This window comes from Cynocephalus volans, chromosome 9 (genome assembly GCF_027409185.1).
Source record: "Cynocephalus volans isolate mCynVol1 chromosome 9, mCynVol1.pri, whole genome shotgun sequence".
In the NCBI taxonomy this organism is placed as follows: domain Eukaryota; kingdom Metazoa; phylum Chordata; class Mammalia; order Dermoptera; family Cynocephalidae; genus Cynocephalus; species Cynocephalus volans.
In genome coordinates, this window is record NC_084468.1 from 17,928,244 (window position 1) to 17,955,518 (window position 27,275).

Genomic DNA, 27,275 nt, shown 5'->3' on the forward strand with positions numbered 1-27,275 from the left:
AACTCAGTGGCATTATGAAAAAGATGCAAATTTGTAATTGGAAAACTCAGATCTTTTGGGGATTGCTTTATGTTAAAACAAAGCTTGTTTGCATAATATGCCTCAGTGTAAAGCTGAGCAATCTATGCTAAAAGTGGTAGCTCCAACTTTAAGTGTGGTAGAATAGTTCACAATTGTCTGCTTGACTGAGAATCTATTTGACAAGTTAAATCACATTTTCAAAGAGCTGCATCGAGCGCATTATGTTTTCATCCTGTAAGAGAGAAACACAGAAGGATTAAATTCAGCATATTTGCAACAGAAAGTACACTGTTTTGCCCCTAAGTATTGCCTCCTCACACCAGCTGCCTGTGCCAAAAGCTCAAATAAGAAGTGTGTGAATGTAAATGCCATTCCAGCCGTTTTGCACATAGATTACTATGGAGGAGGGTTCATTTTATATTTCGTTGAGTCTATCATGCTTTAACTGTTTTATTTAAATATCATTTGGTGTTAATAGGGGCTATTTCTCAAATCATAATGCCAGAGGAGAAATTAGAGACGCACAGAGGGTAAAGTCAAAGTAAGCCAATGAGAATTTTGACATTCCAGGTAGATCACAGGCCAAATCAGAGAGACTTTTATACGGGTGCAAAGAAAATTTATGTGTGAGCTATCGGTTGTGGCTTGGGAGGCAGGGTGGTAGATTAAGAGGGAACATGTTTGCCGTAATTGTACCTGTTTGTCTGCTAGTTAATGGCTAAATGTATGTGGCCTGTAGAAGCCTTTACAAATGAATAGTCTCTCAATGACAGAGAAAAGATGGGTTGGGAGAAACCATTGACCAGTGGCTTGTGCAGTTTAACCTATTCCTGAGAAATGAGCAAGGGGTAGGGCTGGCCTGTTAGCTCACATGGTTAGAGCAGGGTGCTCATAATACTAAGGATAAGGGGACAGCCTTTGAGCAATATAGGAGCACTTGTCAATTGTACATGAATGGCACTTAGCTGTTTACAGTAGTGGTAAATGGTGGCTGAACGAATAATAGCTTCCACAGCTAGAAACTGTAGCATTACCAAAGCAGGTTAATGTCACCACGTTAATGCTCTCAAAGACCACCACACCAAAATCCAACTTCAGAAATAAGCAGGAAAGGCGAAGAACAATTTAAAAATAAAAAGAAAAGCTAAAGAAAGCATCAATAGACTCTTAGTGACTACTTTAAGAAATCTTAATTGTAGTTCTACCCACACATCAAGTCAGATAATTCTAGGTAAACTAGTACTGGTTTCCTAGATGATAGGTAATTACCTGGATTTCTCCTCTGAGAGAATCTGTTCTTTATTTTTTGTGACTGAAGCCCATTACTGGGTTCAGCCAAAAAGCCATTTCTTGTCCACAGACACTAAAGTAATGATATTTCCTTTAGAAATCATTTGTAAGCTTGGCCTGTAATGCATACTTGGCTGTACTGGAATTCTAATTTTGTAGAGATACAATAGATAATATACATGTTATAATGCTAAGTCCAGGAGAAGAGCAATTCAAATTTCCCATATATGTTTTATCCTCAATGAATACTCTAAAAAATATGGAGAACAAAAGCACAGTATATGTGCAACTTTTCCATCTCTAGGGCTTCCGACATAACCTGCCTCAGACTAGGCACTACATAATGTTGACTTGTTGACTGAATGTATAAAATCATACGTGTAAGATCTTTATATGTTACTCAGTTCATGGTGTCTAGCTGGCAATTCTCAGTCCAGCTATTATGAAAGTGACAGTTTTTTTGTTTGTTTTTTTACTCTCATTACTTACTTTTTGGCAACTTTCAATGAACTCATCTATGGTAACAACTCCATCTTTATTTTTGTCCATTTTCTGTTCAGGAAGAAAAAACCAAAAAATATTATTCAGACTTCCCTTGACATTCTCACACTTGAACTGAATGAGCTGTCACTGATGAAAGAAAGCCCAATTGCTTGTTTTATGTGGAGGAACTGCTTCACAGCAGGAACTAGTAGTTTCTCAGAGATAAGAGTCATATGGCCAAATCCTTTTAGGCTGTTCCCTTTTCAATATAATGTGGTGAGGATCTAGAGTCACTCTGCCCTAGGTAAAATCCTGCCTTCCAGATATGACAGAGCTCAGGCAATTGGCTGAAACTTTAGAGCCTTGGTTTTATCATCTGTAAAATGGGGCTAATGAGGATTTATAACCTCATAGGGTTCTTGTGAGAATTGAATGAAAACAAAACACAAAAAACTTGTGGAACATGTGAATTGCTTTGTGTTCAATCTTGGATATAGTGAATATTTAATAAGTGTAGTTATCAGTGTTACAATAAATTCAAAAAATTATTAAATTAGTAGAATAGTAAGCATTTCTATTGTTTTTTCACTTTTGGTAAATATTTTCCTTTGCATTCTTTTAAATAAATAATCATGGCTCTTCTCAAACATCAGGAAATTTGCTCTTAATTTCACTCCCTCCCTGGCTTCTATTTTGATTCCCACCTGGAAAAATGTTTCGACGTGTTGTCTGGGAGCATCTTCTTTGAGGACAGGATATGTGCATTTACCCATCATATCGTATATTGCTTTCATTATATCAAGCATTTCCTGAAAAGTAAAAAAGCATTCACGTGAGGCTGCATACAGTATATGAAGAAAACAATCTAAGAAGCTTGGACAGATTTTTTCCTACTCAATTGCAAATTTTTTATCTTTCTTTGACTCTTAATTAGGTGACTTTTGGTTATCCGAAAGGAAAAGCCAACAAACAGCTTCCTGCCTTAAAAGTAGCAGAATCAAAACGTAGGAATCAATTCTGACCTTAGTTTCAAGATGAAGCAAATTCCCATATGTCTAATATGGTAATAAAATGAATATTCTGTTTTAATGTTTGTATTTCCATAGATTTTACATAGACTATCTTTGTTTTATTGAATTATATATCTTATATGTTGCTTATCAATTTCCATTTATTGAGAGTAAGATATACTGCACACCATATACTGAGAATAAAATAAACTCCATTCAGAATTACTAAAACTGATAAGTCTCAAAGCTCATTAGGATTTTCATGTATTTATTCCTACTATGGTTTTAAACTGAAGAAGTCACACATGGAGATTAGCCAAAATATTCTGAGCCTAGGAAACACCTGGACATATTATTAATTTTTTTTAAAAATAAAACAAAACCTAGTGTTTGCCCTGTCATTTTCAACCTGTGGAGAGTAAGAATAATATCTAATTACTTAGACATCCAGATTTATTGTTTCATGTTTGTTTCACATAAAAAGTCTCTGGATTAGGTTGATAACACGGATGTAATACACATGAGGGTACTTTAAAAAGTTCATGAAATTATTGGTATCTTTCAATTCTATTTATTATGAACTTTTTGAAGCACCTTAATATTTACTTTTGAGAATATTCAATTCTATATAAATGATAAAGTAATTTGTAGCTTGTAAAACAAACAAAACCTTTTAAGATGTTTTGAGTATAGATAAGTAGCAGGAGTTTGTTAGAAATAGGCAGAATTCATGAGATGTATTAAACTTAGAAAGAACAGAATTGAAGGACCAATACATATTTAATATTCCTGAGGCACTTGGAGGTATATGTTCATGGTATACCAAATATACAAGAAGCACTAACTATTCAAGATATGCTCCATTATATATGAACACTTAATATTCATGAAGTCTTAACTCAGCACCCAGTGCTGACACTCATTCTGGCCCCAAGAAACACAAAATTCATGACTACTTATCAAGCTATAGCTGTGGCCAGATACATTTGTCATTCTGTCTCTTCCATAGAGCATACAGCAGGTTCATGTCATTGGCCACTGGCATTGGCCATTAGACCGAGGCACCTTTTGCCTGTGGGCCCCTTGCTGGAAACTCTGGGGAAGGCTAGTGAGGCAGAGAGAGTGACAGGACATACGAACATTGACCAGGCCCAGAACTCTGGGAGCGTGGTCCTTCAACCCCACTTACACCCTTTCTTCAACGTGGTTAACTTAGCCTATCCCTTTCCCTTTGTTTCTTGCTGTGTTTGAATTGGTTTAATAAACCATATGATATGAGCATCTCGGTTTGGTCTGAGCTTTCTTTCTTGGATAGCCTGCCTGAAAGTGTATTTGGAGGCCCCACCCTTGCATTGGGTCATTCCCACAAAAACAGGTCATAGCGTGATCCATATGATTAGAAAACTGCCTGTTTCCATATGGATAACATTATATGGGGTGCAGGGTAGGGGAAGATTTCAGGCCAAATATTCTATTCTGGTTTGGAGGCACTTTCTTCTCATCTGTTTCAACCACAGTCTTTATTTCATTCAAGTATTTATTAAGAAGCCAGTAGGAAACAAGGGTGTAAACCTTATGTGTTATATATTTACTTGGAAGGTACAACATAAACTATTCCAACCCATTCTAAATTTTTTATTAGAATACATCTCTTCACCACTACCACATAAACTATTTTGGAATTCCTGAAAAAAAAAAAAGATTTTCAATTAATAATTGCAATTGTTTAATATTTTAAAGTTAAGAAATGAAAACGGCCCAAAGGATAGCTGTGTTGGTGAGGCATTTCTTACTTCTTTAGTGATGTAGCCATCTTTATTTATATCATACAAATTAAATGCCCAGTTGAGTTTTTCTTGAACTGTCCCTCGGAGCAAAATGGAAAGACCATTGATAAAATCCTGAAGAGAAATAGAAATGAAAATACAGCTTGATAAGACATTTCTAAAAGAGTAAGACAAAAACTCTGATAAAATTACCTCTTAAGTGATGGAAGCAAGGACTACAGCCCTCAGGATTTTGAACCATTTATCTAGCAAAATGAATAAGGTGTTCTTGTTCGTCGGTTTCTAAGTTTTTTGTGGGCACAAACCACTCCATAGCCTATTAGGAACTGTGAGTGAAGTCAACTGTTGTACTGGACATCGTATCAGAATAGGCACCCAAACAGCAAGATGCTTGAGTATAAGTGGTATTGGCTTTCTACTACAAGTGCACACAATTTATAGAAAAGAATCTAATAACACTGTATTTTTAAAAATATAGCACACACATAACACACTTCCCATGATAAAGATCTGCTAACAACAGATGCAGGCTGTATATGAGAGAGGGACCAATTATAGTCTTTCCTTAGAAATCAAGTTGTAATTTACATGTGGCCAGTGGTTAAGAGCCAGGAGCTAGAAGCCAGAAAGCCTGAATTCAAATTCCAGCTATGTCACCAGATAGCTTTGTGTCCTCAGGCAAGTTAATATTTTTTGTCTCAATTTTCATAACTGTAAAATGGAGATAGCAATCATATCTAACTCTTAAAGATTGTATGAGGATTAAAAGAATTAGGCTGCTTATAACATTCCCTGGCAAGAACATTAGCTATGTGTTTGCTAAGTACACGGAGCCTCAGCTGGTGCATCTGGTTTGACTGCATTGCACATTTTATCCCTTTGGCCGAGACAACTGGATCTGTGGTTGGCACATTGCTGAACCTAGTCCAAGTAAGAATAGTTCTCCAGATTCTCGGACTCTCTCTCACTGGGAATGCTGGGACGCAGATGTTTTTCCTTCCTTACTCAATAGGAACAATCAGTCATGGAGCCCAGGAGCTACCAGCATCTTCTTGCATAAGAAAAAATAAAAGGGCCCAACCTTAGGTTGCAGCCAGCCCTATCTCTGGGCCTCTTGCACCTGTGAGCCCATAGAGTTATCACATTGCTTTTGTCCATTGTATGATTTTCTAATTTTTGTGGACAGAGTATGCTGATTCACATGATGATATCTAATTCACATCTATCTCTTAAATACAATACAGTAAATCCTGAAACTGATACAGGAAATGCTCAGTTTTCCTGGGCTGGGGTTTCAGGACTTGTCTCTGGGTTTTCAGCCACTCCCTGAGGTCTCAGTCCCCCTCCTCTGAGCGCTACCCTGGAAAAAAGTTAACTGTGGCCAGTTAGACCTATTCTTAGCACCAACAGGAGGAAAATGAGACAGCAGGGGGCTGGCTTATGCAATCCAGTGGCTGGGCGTACTCAAGAGAGAGCACAAAACATTCTGGTGTATACAACTGGGGACTACCTGCTTAACTGAATATTCACTAGATAGAGAAACTATAAAAGCGGAATCCCAGCCAAAGGCAGGGCTGTTGCTACTCTCCTGGTGGCAGCCTGCACTTCCCTGGCTGAGGTGTGTATAATTTACTTTGCAACTAACTTACTTTCAAGAAGCAGCTGCTCATTCTCTTGAGCCAGCCTGCACTGTACTGAACTTTAAGTATGTTTTTCTGGCTTTTGTGTTAGACTTGATGCCTGTACTGAACTTACTTTTGTGTTAAACTTGGTGTGGACCCTGCTCAGTCTCTGGAGCATGCCACACTCTCTCTGTGGAACTGTATTTCTTATCTGTTTGATTAAACTTGTTCTCATTTTCTACTGTGACTCTGCCTTCAACTTGTGTCCTCTGGTGGAGTCAAGAACCTGGTAAGAGGATTGGGTAGGTTGAGGCCAAGTATAGGGACCCCTGGACCCTACCTCTGACATCAAAACTACCTACATTCAAAGATAGCTAGGGACTTGGAGCATCCCTCTCGCTTTATCTTGCAGGATATTAGTAAACAGTTATTTCAAAATAGGAATGACTACCTTATTTTGTGCAAAAGGAAAATGGGAAACTCAATGTGGCTTATAAGATTTTTGCTCCATGCTTTTCTGGGCGATAACTGAAACCTCTCAAGCAGGGAGTGTCAAGGCTTAAAACAGCAGCAGCAACAACAAAGACTCTCGAAGAATCCTTTGCACAATTACCTAACTTTCGCCTGTGAGATGAGGTTATGTTTGTTCCCTAATACACAATAATGATAAGGGGAGAGGGATCTGTTCTGAATTCTGGTTTCCGTTCTCTTATTATCAAGGCAAAAGAAGAAATTTGACTTCCTAATGTGGTCTCGTTCAGCTGTGAGCTTTATTCATCTACCAAATCTTTCCTGAGTGCCTCAGTGCTGGTCACTATGTCAGGGACATTATCCTCCTGACTTCCCACCTGCCAATCAAAAACCACATGGCTTAGAATGATGTATTTGCAAAGTCTTGTAAACAAAGTCCTGTTTACAGATGGGAAACCATCATTAAGTGATTCACCAAATGTTAAAAAGGTTAACTAGCGAGGCAGTGACAGACTCAGTACAGAAAGTTATGCATGTGTTTAGTATATTCCTTATTTTATGCTTGCTTATGTAGTTTCATAAAAAAAAAAAATGAAGGTTGTTTATTTCCTCTGGCATGATCACACAGCCAGTTGGTGGCAAAATGGAGATTTAATCTCAGTCATATCGAGATCCAGGTCTCCCCCTCCTGCCTTATTTACTCTGCTTTTCAGGTTCAAGCAAGTTAAGTGAAAAACTCCCATGTCTCTTTATCATAGAATCAGGATAGTCTCTCTGCTGTACCTCCCAGTATGCTAATGCTACTCAAAATATGTTCATTCCCTAACCATTTCTGTTTTCTAGAGACTTTCCAGGTAGCTAAACAATTTAGAAAAATAACTGCAAATGCCTAGTTTTAATTTGGTTTTGATTCAGCATTTATTAATTTAGTCATTAGTTTGCTTTAAAAGGAAAGACATTTTACCAACAAACATATCATATATACAACCATTACAACTAATTTCCCAAATTATAACTGTCCATCACAATTATCAGCATTTTACATAAATATTATAAAAGCAGTGTTATGCATGGTCCCATATCACTAAGACCTTGCTAAATTTATGTGTAAAATTGTCTATAACGTGCTATAGGAAATTGATGGTAAATATCTGATATTTAAGTAATTTCAAGTAATTAAATCACTAGTAGTTTTCGCCTTATCCTCTGCAGACTAGCTATAAAAGTTTTTATTAAGTAAACTGGAATCTTTGACTTTGATATTGTAGCTAGAATAATAGATCTTGTTGGTAACGTGCAGCAAACACTCATACGATATTATCATGGGGTGATTAAAGACATCATCTTGGACTGAGCTAAGCTGCAGTCAGTGGAAGAAACGTCCCAGGAGACTGGTCCCCACGACATCCTCACATAGCCTCTTCCCCCACCAGCTGCTGCTTCTGCATCTGGGATAGACCCATCCGCCCCGTCTTGACTTCTAAGTTCACACAGTCTTCTCAGCCATTGCCAGTTTCTATTTTTCTCTTCTCAGTGTTATTTCTTGGTTAAGTTATAGGAGATGACATTTGGGGTTCCTGGCCCAGAATCTTCATATTAGTGGCACTCCATTTGTGCAAGTGCAGAGTAGGTGTGAGGAGGCACTTTGCTGCACCCAGTGATGATGCCCCAGGGACCACTGACTGGCATCTCAAAAGGCTGCATTTTTCTTTGTACATCCTGACTCCACAAAGCCCTTGTACCCAGATAGCTGCCTATGCCCATACTAATGTTCCCCCTCCTAAACATGACCAATTTTGTTGGAATATAATTCTACCAATTTCATTTTATTATCTTTTGAATTTGTCTTCTTTTTCACTTCCAACGCCTTTACTGAAGTTCAGGCTTTCACTGGCTCCTGTCTGGACTCTTGGAATAAATCCTTGCTAATTGCACTCCTGTTTCCAGAAACATCTCTCTGATACATTAACATTCCTGCTGAAGATGCCTCAGGGTCACCTCAGCTCCTACTAGACAGTCCTATGTCTCTAGCATCCTGCCTAAGACTTGTCAGGATCTGGCCTCTGCCTCCTTCCCCGACCTTCCCTCTTGGCTCTCCCATGTTGCAGAAATGCTCTCTCTTTGTTCCCAAGCCTGATGCGCTCTGTGCGGTCTCTGCCTCACTGCCCACCGCTTCCTATCCCCAGCCTTTACTCTCTTGACCAGCTCCTGCTTGTCTTTCACACTTAGTTCACCAATTCAGTTCCACTGGGCAGGCTTCCCTGCTACAGCCTATCTGCCGCCGGGACCCTTCCCATCCCCTGCTTTCCTTTAACATGGCCCTCACTGAAATTTCTGCTCATGTGTGAGACACATTGTCCCCCACTCCGCACAAAGTGTGTCTCACAAATTACCTCATTTCCATTTTATGTAGACTTGTATATATACTCAAATATACAAGGGGTCTTCAAAAAGATCATGGAAAGATTGATATTTTCTTTCAATTCTATTTTCCTTGAACTTTTTGAAGCACCCTCCTGTGTGTGTGTGTGAGAAAGAGAGAGAGAGAGAGAAACTGTAATTACAGTGTAAAATGATGTATAATTCGATTCCCTAGAGACCAAGCACAGCCATTCAGGATATAAGCAAATAGATGAGTTATATGGTCACCCGCAGGTTTCCTGACAAAAATAAAAGGCACCAGTCTTCACATCTGATATAACATTTAGATTTAAATATATCAGTATCTGTGAAATTCTATGTGCCATATGAATCATATGAATGACATCATTTTATGACACACACACACACACACACACACACACACACAAGCGTACTTCATATCAAATGGAATTTAAAAAGTTCATATCAAATGGAATTAAAAGATAATGTAAATCTTTCCATGAACTTTTTAAAGACTACTCAGGGGTGTGTGGTGTGTGTGTGTGGTGTGTGTGTGGTGTGTGGTGTGTGTGGTGTGTGTGTTGTGTGTGTGTGTGTGTGTGTGTGTGTTGTGTGTGGTGTGTGTGGTGTGTGTGTGTGTGGTGTGTGTGGAGTGTGTGTGTGTGGCGTGTGTGTGTGTGGCGTGTGTGGTGTGTGTGGCGTGTGTGGTGTGTGTGGTGTGTGTGGTGTGTGTGTGTGTGGTGTGTGTTTGGTGTGTGTGTGTGGTGTGTGTTTGTGTGGGGTGTGTGTGTGTGTGTGTGTGGTGTGTGGTGTGTGTGTGTGGTGTGTGTGTGTGTGGTGTGTGTGTGTGTGGTGTCTGTGTGTGTGTGGTGTGTGTGTGTGTGCGTGGTGTGTGTGTGGCATTGTGAATATCCAGGACACATTTTCTTTTACTAGATGCTTACCTACAGTATTTCATGAACAAAATTGCATGCTTTCTCTACACATCATTTAAAGTTAGTAGTTTAAAACGAGATTTCCTTGTAAAATTGTCAGGTTGGTGAATATAGCATTTTTCTATATTTAACTTCTTGCCTGATTCCCCAACTTACTGGGCCTTCCACAGCAGGGTTTTTGACGTTATCATCTTGGTATTTCCTACCCCAGTGATGGGCCCAAAGTAGGTGCCAGTAAATGCTAGTTCAATCATTTGCCTTCTGGGATTGTTCCCACACAGTTGAGGAAATGGACTTTCCCTGAACGAACAGATAAAAAGTAATAAAAAACAAACTAAATGTTGGTTGTACTTTGTATTTCTTTTGAGAGATAAGGGCAGCTTCTTGGCAATCAGTGAGCGAAAGGAAGTGTTGGGTTTTTTATCCCCCTGCTCAAAAACGATCAAATCACCAAACTTAAACTTTCCCACTAAAAGGACTAAAGTCACTTTCAGAGTGCCTAAAGTCAAATGATATAAAAATAGTCTAAGGCTTACCTCGAAACTCACAGCTCCATTGTGGTCTGTATCAAATGCATTGAACAGGAAGTGTGCATATGTTGTAGAGTCTGAAATGTCCAAAAGGGATTATCATTAAGTCAGTCTTCTAGATCCGGCATAAAACCTGGATAGCAGCTCCAAGCCTCCTTTCATTCAGGAAAGTTAACCCCCTCCTTTAGCTTGTGATTTACTCCCAGCTGCCCACCCACTTTTGGGAGAGGACTGGAATTTGAGATTCACAGGAATGAATCTCTACCTGCACCAAGGCTGCTGGTGACAGACATGCTCCATGAGTTTCTGGCTGGAGATACTCTCAGCACATGACAGTCTTGGGTGATGATACCAACACTGGGACAAGTAATGGCCCGATATATGGGTGTGAGGATTAAATGAGACATGTCTGGAAATGTTTAGCACTTGGCAGAGACTATCTCTTGGAATAAAGTAATAAAAATACTAATAATGAGATGAAGATGAGTTGCTATTATTAGTGTTCTTGTCGTTATTAGTACAGTCCTCTGCTGCATAATGATGTTTCAGTCAGAAACGGACTACATATATAGCCAGGGTCCCTTAAGATGATAATGGAGCTGAAAAATTCCTTTTGCCTAGTGACGTCATAGCTGTCAAAACATCGAATGCAACGCATCACTCGTGTTATGGTGATGTTGGTGTGCACAAACCTACTACAGCATATATTGAGGAAGAATGCCTCCCCTACCCATGGGGTGACCCTCCCAAAGGTAGTTCAGGCCTTTAAGATACCCAAGCAAGTGACACACCAGGTCAGATCCCAAGTGAAAGGGTTGTTGTCTATTTTAGAATTCTTGCATTTTAAAATTATTTCCGCTCTTCCCCATAGTTAGCTAACACTCACTGAGCGCTTGCTGAGTGCGAGGAGCAATTTCTAGCTATAATTTATCTTTCATAAAGTTGCAGGGGTGGTATTATTCTAATCCCCATTGAATAGATGTGGAAAGTGAGGCACAGAGAGACTCAGTAACATTATTAATGGGCCCATGTTATGCAACTAATGACCAGTGCAGATGATAGGAAAATTCATTGCTGTCCTCTTTCACAATGCACTCTTGCACAGTGACAAAACTGCCTAACTATTCATTTCTCAAAAAGTATTCCTGTCGTTAAGTGACTCATGACTGTGATTTCATCATTTCTACAACTCGGATAAGAATATTAGGACTCAGAAAAGTTGAGAACCTTGCCCAAAGTCACATAATCAATAAGGAGTAGATTGGGGACATGAGCTGAGGTCTTTCTGACTCTCAGAACCAGGTTAGCTCAGTTGGCTAATGTATTGGGAACAGTGTTGACTTAGAAAGTCTCTGTAGCTGTGTTGGAAGGGGATTGTGTGGTCCTAACAGTTCCCAGTTGGATGCAGTAGGGAGCCCCTCCTCTGTCTGGGTCTTGGGTGGGATTGGAGGCCCTGGGTATAGGTGGACAGGCATGGACAGCCCTCTACCCCTGGTACCTCCTGATACTGCCTAATGACACCAAAGTCCTCTGAAATCCAACACTTTCTCTTAAAGTGATTCTAGTAGCTTTTTTTCCTCTCATTTTTCCTTCCTTCCTCTTCTCCTATTTCTCCTTTGTCTCCCTAATCTCTGAGTTTTCTGCCTTTTCATTTTAAATGTCTACAGTAAAAACTTATTGTTTTCTTTTTTTGGTACCCAGCTTTCATTTTTAAATACTGTGCATGACCCTTGATCAAATTTACATGATTATTTTCAATGCTTCATCTCATGGGCTTTAGCCTTTTATCTTAACCTTTTTTATCTTCTCAAAAAAAATTGTAACCTTTTAGCTCATTGGCTCTAGCCTTTTATCTTCTGTTTAAAATCTCACCTATTTCTATTTTATAACTTTTAACCTTTATTTTTATTGGGATTTAACGTACCTTCTATTCACTTTTTACTGTATGGTTTGCTCTTAAAGGCTGTCAAGAAGCTAAGTCATAGTAGTGGGAATAGAGAATTGCCCTCCCCAAATAAGAGAGGTCCAAGGTCATCTAAACTTTTCTCCTGGCTTATAGGGCCCAGGACCTATTTATGAATGGTTCTTACTGAATGCTTCACTGCAGTAGCAGTGGTCAGCACTATGGAAGTGGGTCCTGTGTGGGATTTATTTATTTATATACATTAAATATTTATATATTTCACAAGATAGATTGTGCACTCGGTTTCTCAAAATGATGGTGGCATCTTCTCTAATATCTTATCTTTAAATATAGTATAAAGAGCCACTTTTTTTTATTTTGTCTTTTTGTGACCGGTAAGGGGATCGCAACCCTTGGCTTGGTGTCGTCCGCACCGCGCTCAGCCAGTGAGCGCACCGGCCATTCCTATATAGGATCCGAACCCGCGGCGAGAGCGCCGCTGCACTCCCAAGCGCTGCACTCTCCCGAGTGCGCCACGGGGCCGGCCCAAGAGCCACTTATTTTTAAACGTGAATTACAAACACTGTTTTCAATAAGCTAATCAGGCACCAAAATTGGGTCTACATAATATGTAAAACTGTTCTATCTAGAGTAGATGTGCAGCTAGTATTGATGGGTTACAGGAAGAAATTCTATTGGATATGGGACCAGAGGTTTAATTACAATCAACTTAGTGCTATTGTAGGGAAGTTCCACTATAGCGTTATCAAGAATTGGCAGCCTATTTCTATTTGCAAAGTTGCTTTGCTCACAACAGTACTTTTTCAAAGACTTCTTGAACTATTTAGTGCCCTATGGAGATGTAAGTTGGTAGGTGGTAGGTTAAACTTATTTTCAAGGGAGGAAAAAAAGAAGAGGTTTTGCATATTTTATAATGAGCTTCATTAAGCAGGTCTCTTGTTACCCTGTTTATATAATCAGGTTAAATGCCTTTACCTTAGCAAGCAGAATTCACCATGAATAATGGCTCAGAACAAAAGATGTTTGCAATTTTAAAAAATTGAGAAAACAAGATAACCTGGGCATATGGTAATTACAATTCCTCTTAAATGGGGTTTCTCTAGCTTTAAAGCTTGACATGTGGGAATTATACTCTCAAGGTTTCTACTAAGGCAGTACAGAGGACGTCTTGTTCTTCTAAATGCACCTTGGCAATTCTCCTAGAAGTTAAGCTGGTTTTCCAGCCTAGATATACCGGACAAAAGCTTTTGCTAACAGTGCAATGGAGTCAGACTGCCTGATTTTGAATCTCAGCTTTATGAAAGATTAACTGTGTGACCTTGGGCAAGTTTTTTAATCCCTCTTTTATTCAATTTGCTCATCTACAAAATGACAACATTACCAGTATGTACTTCATAAAGTTGTCATGAGGTTTAAATGAGATACTATATGCAAATGTTTACAATAGTCCTAGTCATCTACTAAATGTTCAACAAATAAAATATTTGCTATTATTATTCTTTCGTAGACAAGCCACTCTCTCTTCAAGTACCTTAAAAAAACATGATCAGATCTTTTACAGACATAATATCTTTTCACCTAAAGAAGTTCCTGTTTTTATAAAACCTCTGTTGTGTGTCTAGGCAACTGGAGTTCTACTTTGATGCAATTTCATGCTCAATAAAGGCCTGTAGAATTATTTAGTGAAAGGCAATGAGCCTTCTGATGGAGTTTGGATTTCTTCTGGCAGGCATTTGAAGCCCGTAAAGATTTTTAAAGAAGGGGGTGATGCTACTAGCTTTGACTGGGCCAGAGGAAAAAGCTAAGGCACTGGAAGGTCTGGCTAGGCAGAAAGGTCGATAAAGTGAAGACAAGAGAAACTGTCCACAGAAGCTTCTATGGTTCAGGTCTCCCCCGACTGTGTTTTTTTTAGGCACTCAGTAAGTGCTTGTTAAAGGATGAATAACTGGTTTCCTGAATTCTAGATTTCAGTACAGTTCAGGGTTTGAAAGATATAACAATGATATTTCTTCTCCCTGTGTGACCTGATGGTCTTCTTTGATGACATTTCCTTATATGACAAAAATAGTTACTGAGTTTGATATGCTGAGGTTTTCTTGGTTTCTTCTAATTTTACATGTGAAGCTGAAAAATAAATCTTGACATTTTACAGATGGGCAACAAAATCTATAGATTCCTAGGATAGAAAGAGTTCTTGGATATCATTTAACAATTTATCTACATTTAACAAAAGTGGAAAAGAGGTTCAGATACTATTAGTGACTTACTAAGGTCACCTAGTTAGTTATTGGTAGAGTTGGTGATGAAATCAATACCAACTCTTAGAAATAAAGAGTGTTAGAGTAGAAAGAAAACTGAAGATATCCTTGGTCTGACCCCACATTTCACTGAGGAATGACCTGAGGCCCAGAAAAATAAACCACTCGAGGTCACGTCACACTGTGATGGCAGTCTGTCCACAAACTCAGGACTCCTGATTTATATCTCTTTTCTTAACCTAATTATTTCCAAACCACATGATGATACCAACTAACCCTCAAGTTAGTTGTTCAGAGTATTTGAACAAATACAGTTGCTTATCATGTTCCAGGTTTGTGGAATGAAATCATCCTGATCGATTTCCTTCTTCCCACCCCAACCCCCTACTCCCACCTGAATTCAAGCACAAGGTACTTAGCTTAATATATTTGATATAAAATTCATGGTGTTGTTACCAATGTGAAGCAGGTTTATATGAAGTTTCTGTCAATATCCTCTATAAATCACCTTGAAAATTATTAGAAATATTGTCCTAGGAAAAGAGGGATACTCAGTGGGTGGAGTTTTATATTTTATTTTATTTTATTTTAATCTTTTTGTCCACAGAACCCATCTAAGTGCCTCAAGTGCCTCTCACACAGAGGATGCTGAGAAAACGTTTGTTGACTTAGATTCTTCTGACTTAAGCTTATTCCTTCATTCATTCCTTCAATAGCTGTTTATCCGGTGCCTAGTATTGTCAAAGTAAATGCAAAATTCCTAAAACACTAGCAGGAATAGCCCAGGAAACTGCAATATTTATGGGCTTATATAGTGCTTAGTGAGCTAAGAGCTTTCACATTAAAGCTTCTACTGTACGTGGAGGTGAAAAAGTACTGTTGTAACCATACAGGCAACAGCACCAACAAGCTGTTTCCTCTCTGCTTGCTTTATGGTAGGCATCCTTTATCCCCTACAAACAAGAGGCTTGTGTTCAATTCAGTTGTGCTGACTTCCAGAACACCAAACAAGTTGTGCTTGGTATACTGTCTCGCTAAGCAATAGAGAAAGCTCAGATCCTGACAGTACGAGTTGCTGAGAGTTCTGTAGATAAGACAAAGCATTTTCATGGAGGAAATGGTGAGATGTCATGATTTACAAAGGCATCATTGTTACTGTCCATAATGAGAAAGACCTGTTGCTTTCAGATCATCAACCTGAATAAACGATGACTCTGTGGAAGTGTAAGGATGGCCATAACATGAATTTACCTGCCATCAGAGACTGCATTCTTCCTTAGGCCATCTTTTCTTTTCTAACATCATGTAAAGTATGTTTTGCATGAGTGATATTAATTTTTAAAATTGCAAGTCATCAGTCTTTAAAATATTTAATTTCCTTCAGCGATGCCTGGTGCTTTTAGATTTATGCATTCAATTAACATAAAAAATCAAAGAATTTTTAAGAGTGCAAAAGTAATTTTTCCTTAAATCCCTTTGGATTTTGTAACAAGAATCCTTTGCAAAGTAGATGCTCTCTGCTTAAGTAGATGTTCTCTAATGCAGAAATGTTATTTTTCAAATGGAGATCAAATTTTAATGTGGAGCTGTATCCAATCAGTAGCATGTAGTAACTTTGTTTGAAATAATGAGAAAATAAAGATTTCATCTATATTAGTACTTCTGTATTAATGTCTGTCACTATGTTGGCAGACAGATAATAAACATGATTTTTCTTAAAAAATTCCATGGGTTTTAAATATTTTAGAAATGTATGAGGTAATTAAGTAATACCCCAAATGAATCTTTCATTAATGCAGACAATGGCCCCATTACAATTCTGGTATCAGGTGCTATAAGCAATATTTGTCTGTGGTCTGTCAGAACAGAATTTTTCAATGTGCACTGTAGTAATGGTGAGGTGGTATATCCAAATCCATGTAAAAATGGGTCTCCCTGTGTTTTCTCAGAATTCTAATTAAATTATTTTAAAAGACTATCTTTAATAAAAATTTATGTTTTGATAATCCATGCACAAAATTGTCTTGAACACACCAATATACCTAAAACCAAATAAATTGAAAGCCAAAAAGGGATATAGCCTTTGTATGAAATAACCAATATGCATATTAAAATATACTTTTCAAAATGCCTTTTACAGATATTATTCCGTTGTACAGTTACCACCATCATGCAAGGTGGGTATTATTCATTCATTCATTAATGTTGTAAGTATTTATCAAGTGCTATTACTGGTCAGTCACTGTTCCATATCCTGTGGTTACAACAGTGAGCAAAGTGGAGAAAACCTCTATCCCTTGAAGCTGACATTCTAGTGGGGACAGAGATGATAAACGACGATATAAGTAAAATATATATAATTAGGTGGTCTTGAGTGCTGAAGAGAAACGTAGCAGGGGAAGGGGCTGGGGAGTGTTTAAGGGGTTGCAGCTAAAGACAGGGTGGCCTCACTGAGGAGGTGGCATCTGAGGAAAAGCAAAGGTGGTGAGATATGGAGATGAGTATTTGGGAGAAGTGAATTCCAGGCAGACGGAACAGAAAGTTCAAGGCCTGGAAGCAGCAGCATGACTGGCGTGTTGGTGGAATGGCGAGGAGGCCAGTGTGACTGGAATGAAGTGACTCGTGGAAGAACAGTGAAGGACAAGGCAGAGAGGGCACAAGAGACCAGTGGCCACAGCTTGAGGGCCACTGTGTAGGTGGCGGCTTATGCTCTGGTAGGAGGGGAGGTTTTGACCAGAGCAGTGACACGATCTGGCTAACAGTTTAATAGGATCACTCTGGTTCATTTTGAGAATAGACCACGGTCAGAAGAGTGGGTATCAGATTCAGAGAGACCAGTTCAGAGATTATTGTGGTTATTTTGCCAGGAGGGGACGTTGGCTCCTTGAAGTGGAAAGCAGTTTTTTGTTTTTTTTTTTTTTTAAAAAAGGTGATAGCAAGGTCAGTGGTAACATCAGCTCTGGCCACAACCACAGAAAGAAGCAACGATCACCTCTTGTGTTGAGAAGAGGTCACAGTGCCCATGAAGGACTGGATGGTCCCCTTCCTATTCGAGGTAAAGGCTTCTTCTAAACTCCTGATGCACATCCTCGCTCGACCCCATCCGGTCACTCTCTCCTCCAGTTCTGGATTCTACTTATTATCTCCTCCCTGTCTTAGGCACTAACATCTCCTCCCTTACCAGCTCCTTCTCTGTGTAGATGCAAGTTCCAGCCTCTTCTATATTAAAAAACAACCTCTTGCACCTGTATCTGCTTGGAGCTGTCATCTGCTTCCTGCTCATCTCTTCACGCTCCCAGCCAAGTTTCCTGTAAGTGCTGTCTCCGCTGGTCGTCCCTGTTTTCTTACTTCCATTTACCCTTCAATCCTCTGCAACTTGGCTTCTGCCTGTTCCCTCTCCTCCCCAGTGCTTTTCAAAAGCTGCTCTGACGACACTCAACATCGACCTCCGTGTTTCCATGACCTGAGGACACCTTGTGGTCCTCTTGGCTGCAGAGTTTAGGGTCTTCATGCTCTTTGTTTCTGAACTCTCAATCTCTTGGGCCTATTCCTATATCCCAGGCTGTTCATTCTCTGTCTCTTTCAGGGATCACTTTCCTTCTCATGGTTCTGAACGTGTGTTCTGGAATTTCATGTGTGACTCATGGTGCTCGTCGCCTTTTATACTCCTCCCAGTGACCTATCCACATCATGGATTTAACCACGTCATGGTTAATAACTCCCGAATCTTTATCACTTTCTCTGACTTTTCCTCTGAACCTCAGATTCATACAAACTTCCTGCTGAGCCTAAATCCCCACAGGCACCTCAAACGTAATTTTTCCAAAACTGAGATCATCATCTGTCCGTTCTTCCTGTGACGGGTCACCTGGTGCCCATGACAGAATCCTGGAAGTGGTCACAGATGCCTTTCTCCATCTGTTTTCTTCACAAAAGTCGATCAATCACTAAATTGTGTCATTTTTATCATCTAAATATGTCTGTTATCTGTCCCTGCTTCTTCATTCCTACAACATGTGTCCTGGTTAAAGACCTTATTGTTCTGCCTCCTGCAATAACCTTCTGATTAGCCTCCTTGCCTGTAGTGTTGCCTGCCTCAAGTGGACCTTTCACAGAGCGATCGGTGGAATGCATGCCAGACGTGCATCTGATCATAACAGCTCCTACTTAACCCATCAGTGGCTTTGCATCTCTTCAAGGATAAAGTCCCCGTTTCTCACCATGGCATCCATGACCACCTAAGACATCTCGCCCCCTGTCATTCACTCCCTACACCAGCCACACCCAAATCCCGGCAGTTTCTTGTAAATGCTCACCTTCTATTTTACGCTCTGATGCTTTGCCGAGACCCCATTCGCCTAGAATGTCCCCACTGCCTTTGAAAGCTGGAAAACATCATCCTTAGAGGAGAAACTTCCCCTGAGAGGTATACTGAGAGAGAGAAAGCCTTTGGAAATGGATCAATCTCTCTGCATCTTAGTTCCCACATTTATAAAACGGGAGGGTCATAACTAGGGTTATCGAATGGTAAGGGGTAAGGCATGCCGGGGCCAGGCACATATTAGATGCCTCCTGAATGCCGTCATCCTCAGCTCAGACTCAAATTCAATTGATCTAGAAAGCTGCTTTTGAATTTCTTCCCTGTCCTTCAGCTGGTCTAATTCTGCCTGCGTTATATCCTATTTTTAACCCCCTTCTTCACACTTATATTTGATGTTCGCACTGCCCACTTGCTACTCTAGACTATAACATTCTTCTGGGCAGGGATCATATCCTATTCCTCCTTGCCTAATCAGCACCTCACACATTGCTGGACACACAGTAGGCTGTGTGACAAGTTTGAGCTGAGCTTCTGTTGGGTGGTTGAAAGAAAAACTATAAAGTCCGGGGACAAATATATCTCTTCTTGATGCTATCTTTGTGTGATTTTTTTTCCAATTAAAATACTATCTAGAGTGGTTTTAATTTTCCCAGATGAGGGGATCATAGTAAAGAGTTACTGAAAGGAAGAGAGACAGCAGAAAGTGCACTAGGTGAGGCTACAGAAAAATCTAGGTTATCACCCAGATCTGTCACTTAGATGTGTGGCCCTGAGCAAACCAGCTTGCTTCTCTAAGCCCCAGATTTCACATCTGGAAATTGAGGAGAATTCCATTTGTCCTAATTTTTAGGGTTTGGAGAATCAAATGAGACCTATAATGCCTGAGAAAGTCTTTTGTGCCAGTTTGAAGGCCCCCATAACAGTCAGAAATCCCTAGTACTAGGCACACAGTAATTCTTGCATTAAATTGCGGAGCAGCCTCCTGGATATTTGATCATTTGTAAGCAGCTCCCTTTAGGATACATTAAAAATTATGCACACTTGCATGCTATGTGTTAATTCTCTTACATAAAGATTAAAAATGTAGAAATGTGCCATGAAAGATTAAACCAAACTGAAGACTGCAAGCATAATTGTAACTCTGTGAGTATGTTAACAAGTCCACATTTGTACTTACCTCCCTGTGGAAAGAACTGCGAGTAAATCTCTTTGAAGGTTTCTTCATTAACAACACCACTGGGGCATTCCTAGAGAAAAGTGGCAGAGAAGCAACATGAGCAAAGGGTTCATAAAACTGATTTTTTTGCTCATTTGGAAACAGAACTGTCTACTATGCAAAGCTGCACCGAGTTAACCATCCATCCATTATTACAAAGAGAATAAAAGCACACTATAAACCTTTCTATGTTCCAGTTCTTACAGGATAAAAAAAAAAAAATTGCAGATGTAAATGTCTTTGCAAAGTGTCAAAGGAGGCCTGACATATTAAAAAACACACAGCTGCTTTTAAGAACATATATGTTTATTGTTAATGAGGTAGGAGGAAATTGCTGTTTTTTTCAAACAGCAAGGATATTTTAAGATGTTTATAACATGGTCTTTGCTGGATCTTGGTTCGGTGTCCTCTTGAGGTTTTCTGGACCAACATAATTTTCAGTTCCATGAGAAAATGGTGTGCTCCATTGGAGTCTAAAGTAGTTCAAGAAACTGCAATAGTTACTGATTTGTATAAACAGGTTATTCAGGAGTACACAATAATGTGTGTTATTTGTCCGTTTCTGTTGCTTGTAATAGAATACCTGAAAGTGTATTACTTATAAACAAACAAAATTTATTTTTCACAGTTTCAGAAGTTGGGAAGTCCATGATCCAGGGGCTGCATCTGGTAAGGGCCTTCTTCTGGATGGGAACTGTCTACAGGGTCCTGTGGTGACACAGGCTTGAGCAAAAGAGCTAACCTTCTCCTCTTGCTCTCCTTGTAAAGCCATCAGAACTATACCCATAACAACCCATTAAACCATCAACCCATTAATTCATGAATGAATTAATCCATTCATGAGAGCACAGGCCTTGCGATCCAATCACCTCTGAAGAGTCTCACCTTCCACCCTCTTAACACTGTTACAATAGGGATCAAGTTTCCAACACATGAATTTTGGGGGGACACATTCAACATAGAGCACTGTGGTTTTGTAACAAGTGACCTGGAGTGAGATGGGACCCCAAGGTTTTTGAACTTCTGGACAGGAGGGTCTGCAAAGAAACAGTCCTAACATGAGTTTAATAATTCTCACCTTTGTCCTGTGCAGTGGAGTTTTTGAAGACTGATGGATACTGACCTTGCAAACTGTATTGATATTGGACTGTTGACCTCGAGGAGCCATAGGACAAGGCTAGCCCTCCAAGAGTGGGTCTTACATATTCTCCAAAGGAACTGAAATCTAAAATGTCAGAAGAGGTCTGCCTTGGTGTGGAAAATAAGGACTAAGCAACTGGATCTTAGATAGAGGTGAGGGGAAAACTTCCTTCACTCTCTAGAGTAAAGGGAATGGTCTGATCAGGAATGTGAGGTGTACAGACCCCCAGAGTGAAGGATACTGACAATCACATACTGGTCCAGCATCCACTCACATGGGGGATGTGAACTGCACACGGTAGGAGGGGAAATGACCAGCTCTGTTCAGTCTTTTTGAGTAGCTTCTCATGAACAGTCCCATGTGATCTGAGCTGCCCTTATTCCAGATGTCACAGCATCCCCACACCATCTGCCAGGACTCAGTTCATGGGGGAGAACCAGGGAAGGGTGTGCTAACTTTCCAAGAGGCTTCAGTTTAGACGTGAATATTCTGTGTATTTTAAATCTGACACTATTCTTGGCATCTTCACCAATCATCTGTTGTGGTCTTTAAACCTTTTCTTAACCCTTAAAGTCATTGTACCCTCACTAATAAACCTGCTTTATTAATTTAGTCTTTCTTTATACCAATGACCCAGCTACGCAACTGCAATATGCTTCCCATGCAGAAGTTTCTATTTCCCCATTCGTTGTTTTGAAAGGTAAGACCTTTGATACATAAACAATTTTAACTAATAGTTTTAATATGACTTTGTGTTTACAGAACTTGTCATTGTGTTTTTGTCTCATTTGATTATTATGATAAACCCATGCCTTAGGTGGCTAAAATATCTCCATTTACAGAGGCAGAACTGGTGGTGTTGGGTGGTCAGTGGGGAAGCTGGAAAGTGGGCTTGGGACTTTTCAGGTCACTACAAGGTTTTGTATTAGATAACCCTGGGGAAATAATGCTGACCCTCAGGGACCTAAGAGGATTGGAGCAAGGAAAAGACAACCAAAAACAAATGAGCAAGAAAGCAAGCGAGCAGACTGTGATGGTTAATTTCATGTGTCTGGGCCATGGTACCCAGGTATTTGTTCAAGCATTATTCTGGATGTTTCTGTGAGGGAGTTTTGTTTGAAATTTAGATTTAAATTGATGGACTTAGAGGGAAGCAGATTGCTCTCCGTAATGTGGGTGGGCCTCATTCCATCAGTTAAATGTCCGAACAGAACAAAGACTGATTTCTGCAGAGCAAGAGGGAATTCTCCAGCAGACTGCTTTTGGACTTGAATTAAAACTCTTTTTTGCAACTCTAGCCTGCCAGCCTCCCCCGTCAGATTTTGGACTGGCCAAGTCTCCACAGAGCATGAGCCAATTCCTTAATAAATCTCTTTCTATATATTTCTTCATCCTACTGTTTCTGTTTCTCTGGCGAATCTTGTCTAATCCATAAGTGAATTAACAATAAACAGCTATGACTACATAAAGGGAAAGAGATGGTAATTAGCTAATCACTCAGAAGTTTTGACTAAACGGCTCTATCTAGTTGGCAGCAACAAGCCAATCTTAAGACTAAACACTTTGTAGTTGGACCATCTCACACATAGAAATTGTGAGTTATTGTCTATTTAACTCTAAGCCATCTGCTCAGGATAGTAAGAGCAAACACAGGGATCTCTGCCATTGGGTGCAAGGCCAGAGTTGGAAAGCTGCCTCAAAGCTAAAGTGACACTGGGAAGATGTAGGGATGGCAAGTAAAGGGACATCTCTCAGCAAACTTGTTAGCTGCCTTTGATCTTTAGATGGCTTTGATAGATACATCTCATAATGTGAAGTGATACTTAGAAACTATCTCTTATATGTTTATGTTTAATCATATGTCTGTGCCAGGTGAAATCCCTCCTCTGCCAGCTGATCAAGTTTCAGGGTGATAAATCTCACCAGGTAAATTTGTCTTCAGTCATCTCACATTCATTATGTTAATTTACATCTCTAACAAATACATATTGTATGCCTCTTACTCTACAACTCTTCTAAGAACTGGGACTGCAACAATAAACAAGTCAAAGTTCTTACCCTCATGGAGCCTACCTCAAGTAGAAGAATAAGGACTGTCTTAGTCTGTTCAGGCTGCTATAACAAAATGCAATTGACTGGGTAGCTTATCAACAACAGACATTTATTTCTCACAGTTCTGGAGGCTGGGAAGTCCAAGACCACAGGGACAGCAGATACAGTGCTTGGCAAGGACACATTCCCGCTTCACATATGGGAAATTCTATCTATATCCTCACATGTTGGAAGGGGTGAGCTAGCTCATTGGGGTGTTCTTCTTTTTTATAAAGGCACTAATCCTATTCATGAGGGCTCCACCCTCATAATCTAATCATCTCCCCGCACTCCTAATACCATCACCTTGGGGGTTAGGTTTTCAACGTTTAATTTCAGACCATACCTAAGACCAAAAACAAGACAAAAATGATTTTAAAAAATCAACCAAGAGAATGATGATCTTTTATTTATTTTAGAGAGTTCTTATTGAAACCAGTGAATTTTTCTAACTTCAGGTGGGAAAAATTACACAAACTCTATAGGACTCTAGTGATTTACAAGATGGTACACATGATCTATTCTCTAATTTTTTCCTCACTTCTTGTGTGGGTGGTCTCTCCACAAATGTGGTTTCTCACCTCTCCATTGAGAATGAATTTAGTCAGGCTGTGTGAACAGCAACGTACACAAAACCAACATGGCTATATTAGTTAGGTTCTAACTCTTGCTGCTGTAAATAATAGGCCCCCAAATATATAACAAGTTAAAAGAGAACGCAGTATACTTCTTGCTCATGTAACAGTTTTGAGTGAACGTACAGATCATTTGATAGTTCTTCTCCTGGGAGTCATTAAGAGACTTCTGCTAATGAAGATTTGGCCATCTGCAACATGTGGCTTCTAAAGTCTCTGTGATTGTCTCATCCAGAAGGAGAAAAAGACTGTTGAAGAGTGTGCACGGGAGGTTTTTGTGGGCCAGGTCTCGTATTTGTACAATTCATTTCCATTCTCATTTTTTCAGTTAGAATTCATTTAATATGCCTACTCCAAACAATAACAGAAGCCTCATGTGCCCAGGAAGAAGACAAGCAACACAGATCTGGTGAACAGTTAGGAATGTCTGCCCCAGCTGCGTATTTGAAAGATACTCCCAAGTGTCTGTGCTCTGAAATAGTTCTCCCACTGGTGCTTTAACGGGACAACTAGCAGGTCATTTAGCAGTATAAATCGTCTCCATTCCCCTGGTGTCATTTTTAAAGGCTGATACTTTCATGTAAACAAGTACAAGGAAGGCTAAACATCTGAGTACAAATGTGTTCATTAGGCTTTTCTAAGAGAAAGGATCCAGGAAGCAGTAGAGTTCTCAGCTTAGGGGAGGTGAAGAGAGCCTCACTCACCCATCTTTTGAGGAGTCGCTGTAACTAACCTTCTATCAACTCCGGTGGCTTTTGTATTTTCTAATGACATTTTGTCTGACTAATAACAAATGATTATTTCATGCAAATACGTTGTCTATATAAAATATTAAAATAAATAAAAATCACACATAATCCCACTACTGTAAGACTATTTTGGTCTTTTATCTAAGCATATATTAATATAGAGTACAAATAAAATTGGGATAATACAAAAATATAGTGTGTGATTTTTTTTTTTAACTTTACAAAATATCCTGAACATTTTCCATGGTGTGAATTTTAATGGCTGCATAACAATTTATCCATTAAACTTACCATATTGTTGCAGAGTGAGGTGATTTCAGCATTTTTTGGACTACACAGAAATAATGATGTCATTACTATTCTACTGCGTACATCTGTGACTGCACCTGTGATTCTCTCTTTATGACTAGTCCCAGAAGGACAGTCACAGGACCATAAGGTTTAAACCACTTAAGGCTCTTCATGTGCACAGTCATGTTGCTTTCCAGAAAAGCTGTACCAGTTTGTGCCGCCACCACCAGGTTATGAGACAATCTCACACCTAGAGGGGCTGCTGACCAGAATCACATGGGGATTTGACATGCACAAAATCCCAAGAACAAACAGCAACACTTTGCTTCCCTCATGAACCTAATCATCACTCTGAAAATTACCGGAGGACATCAAGGCATTGTACAGATCCATCCAAGAGATAAAGTGATTTGCCAGTATTTCGGGCAGACAACAATTCTATGATGGCGATCAGCTGGACCACATCGCCACAATAACAATGGTTTATTGAGTATAAAATAAGCAACTCAATGTTGTCTTATGCATATCATCTCTTTTCCCACTTTCACCAACCATGAAAGGTGGGGATTATATGGAAATAAGGAAAATGGGCTTGGAGAGATTAAATAATTTGTTTGAGTCATACAGTTTTTGACAGAACCATCTCTTTGCTTATTCTTTCAACAAACAGTTATTTGTTGAAAGCATAGTGCCTTCTATGTGTCAATAAATAGTTCATGTGCCTTCTGTTCTGAGCACTTAGGATGCAGGAGTGAGTTTTTAAAAATCCCATTTTTGCTCTTGTGGAACGTAAAATCAGTGGAATCAAACTCATAACTCCCTGATTCCTTTAATGGTAGTGCTGTCCTGCCTTCTGGATTGTGTGTGTGTATGTGTGTGTCTGTGTGTGTGTGTGTGTGTGTGTGTGTGTGTGTGTATTTTTTCCCCACTAGGACTGAAAAGGCTGCTTCCCAGTGAGTCATCTGTGGAAATACTCCTTTTGGAAAGACATACAGTGTGTGTTTGTACCCAGAGCCTCCCTTCGTGGCTGTGCTGGAGAGAGCCACATGCAAAAGGAAGCCAATTCAGTCAAAGCTGGTGACATTAATTTCAAAATATATATAGATGTAGATATATTTGTTGTGAATTATAGTTTGAGAAACTTGGGGAAAATGTTTTAAATTTCCTTTTTTAAAAAGAAACTGTTGCCTTCAGTCCAGCAAAGACCTCTCCACCTTCCCCTCACTATGTACACTTTTCTCTCGTGATGAATGGCTAGACATTATAGTGCTGTGCTAAAGGTTTGGGGTTTTAGGACAGGTTCAATGAATGACTCCAGCGAATGTCAAAGGGCTAGAGGTTCCTGACATTCTGCTGGCTGGTACATTAATCTGTGGTGACCTTTGCATTTCCTTTATTGCTGTTTAAACCCTTCACTATGATCAGAATGCAATAAACACGAAAAAAGGTTTTCTTAGCACAAAGCTGCCATAGATTTGTCAGTTGGTGAAGAGACACATGCCCTTTTGGGCCTCAGAGCTGTATTCCCTGATGAGCCTTTTCAGTTCTCTCAGGTGGTCTCATGACACAGGTGAGAGTCAAGATCAGTTGTAGATGAACAATGAATACTTTGCTATTAATATCAGTACTAGAAAAATATTGATATCTTATAATAACAATTAATGTGAGGATGAGGATGTTGAGGATTATGATTAGCTGATACATACAAGCCCTTTCTATGTTCCAGGCACTGTGTTAAATACCGCACGTGAACTTATGGATGCTAGTATTACCTCCATTGGCAGATGACCCAACTGTTTTAGAGAGAAATCACCCCCATTCCTATAATTAGGAAACGGCAGAGAATACATAGTCTATCGATCACAGAACTGGGAAACCTGAGTGTTTATATCAGCTTTGTAGATAATGTAGCCCATTGGCCTCAGTGTAAAGGTAAGGAGGTCGAGGTTGAGGAGCCTACAGGAATTGCCCATAGCTACACGGTAACTGCTGAACCCACCTTGTGTCTGGGTTTCCTGAGGTCTAGGCTGATGCTTTGACACCACAAGGGCCTTCATGTCCATACAGTCACTGGTATTTTCTGCCTAGTAGTATTTAGAGTAATCTATTGCAATGCTT

The 27,275-nt window shown here is 39.6% G+C and overlaps 1 protein-coding gene across 3 annotated transcripts in view; it reads right to left on the minus strand.

Annotated features, from left to right (window-relative positions):
- Nucleotides 1–205: 205 nt before the first annotated feature.
- KCNIP4 (potassium voltage-gated channel interacting protein 4) overlaps nucleotides 206–27,275 on the minus strand; it is a 218,369-nt gene continuing 191,299 nt past the window's right edge. For all 3 annotated transcript variants that reach the window (XM_063107891.1, XM_063107892.1, XM_063107893.1), the window contains exons 3-8: nucleotides 20,212–20,281; nucleotides 10,538–10,608; nucleotides 4,598–4,705; nucleotides 2,499–2,603; nucleotides 1,801–1,863; nucleotides 206–253 (exon numbers count right to left, since the gene is read on the minus strand). In XM_063107891.1, the coding sequence (XP_062963961.1) occupies nucleotides 206–253; nucleotides 1,801–1,863; nucleotides 2,499–2,603; nucleotides 4,598–4,705; nucleotides 10,538–10,608; nucleotides 20,212–20,281 (465 nt within the window). The remainder of the gene's footprint in view (nucleotides 254–1,800; nucleotides 1,864–2,498; nucleotides 2,604–4,597; nucleotides 4,706–10,537; nucleotides 10,609–20,211; nucleotides 20,282–27,275) is intronic.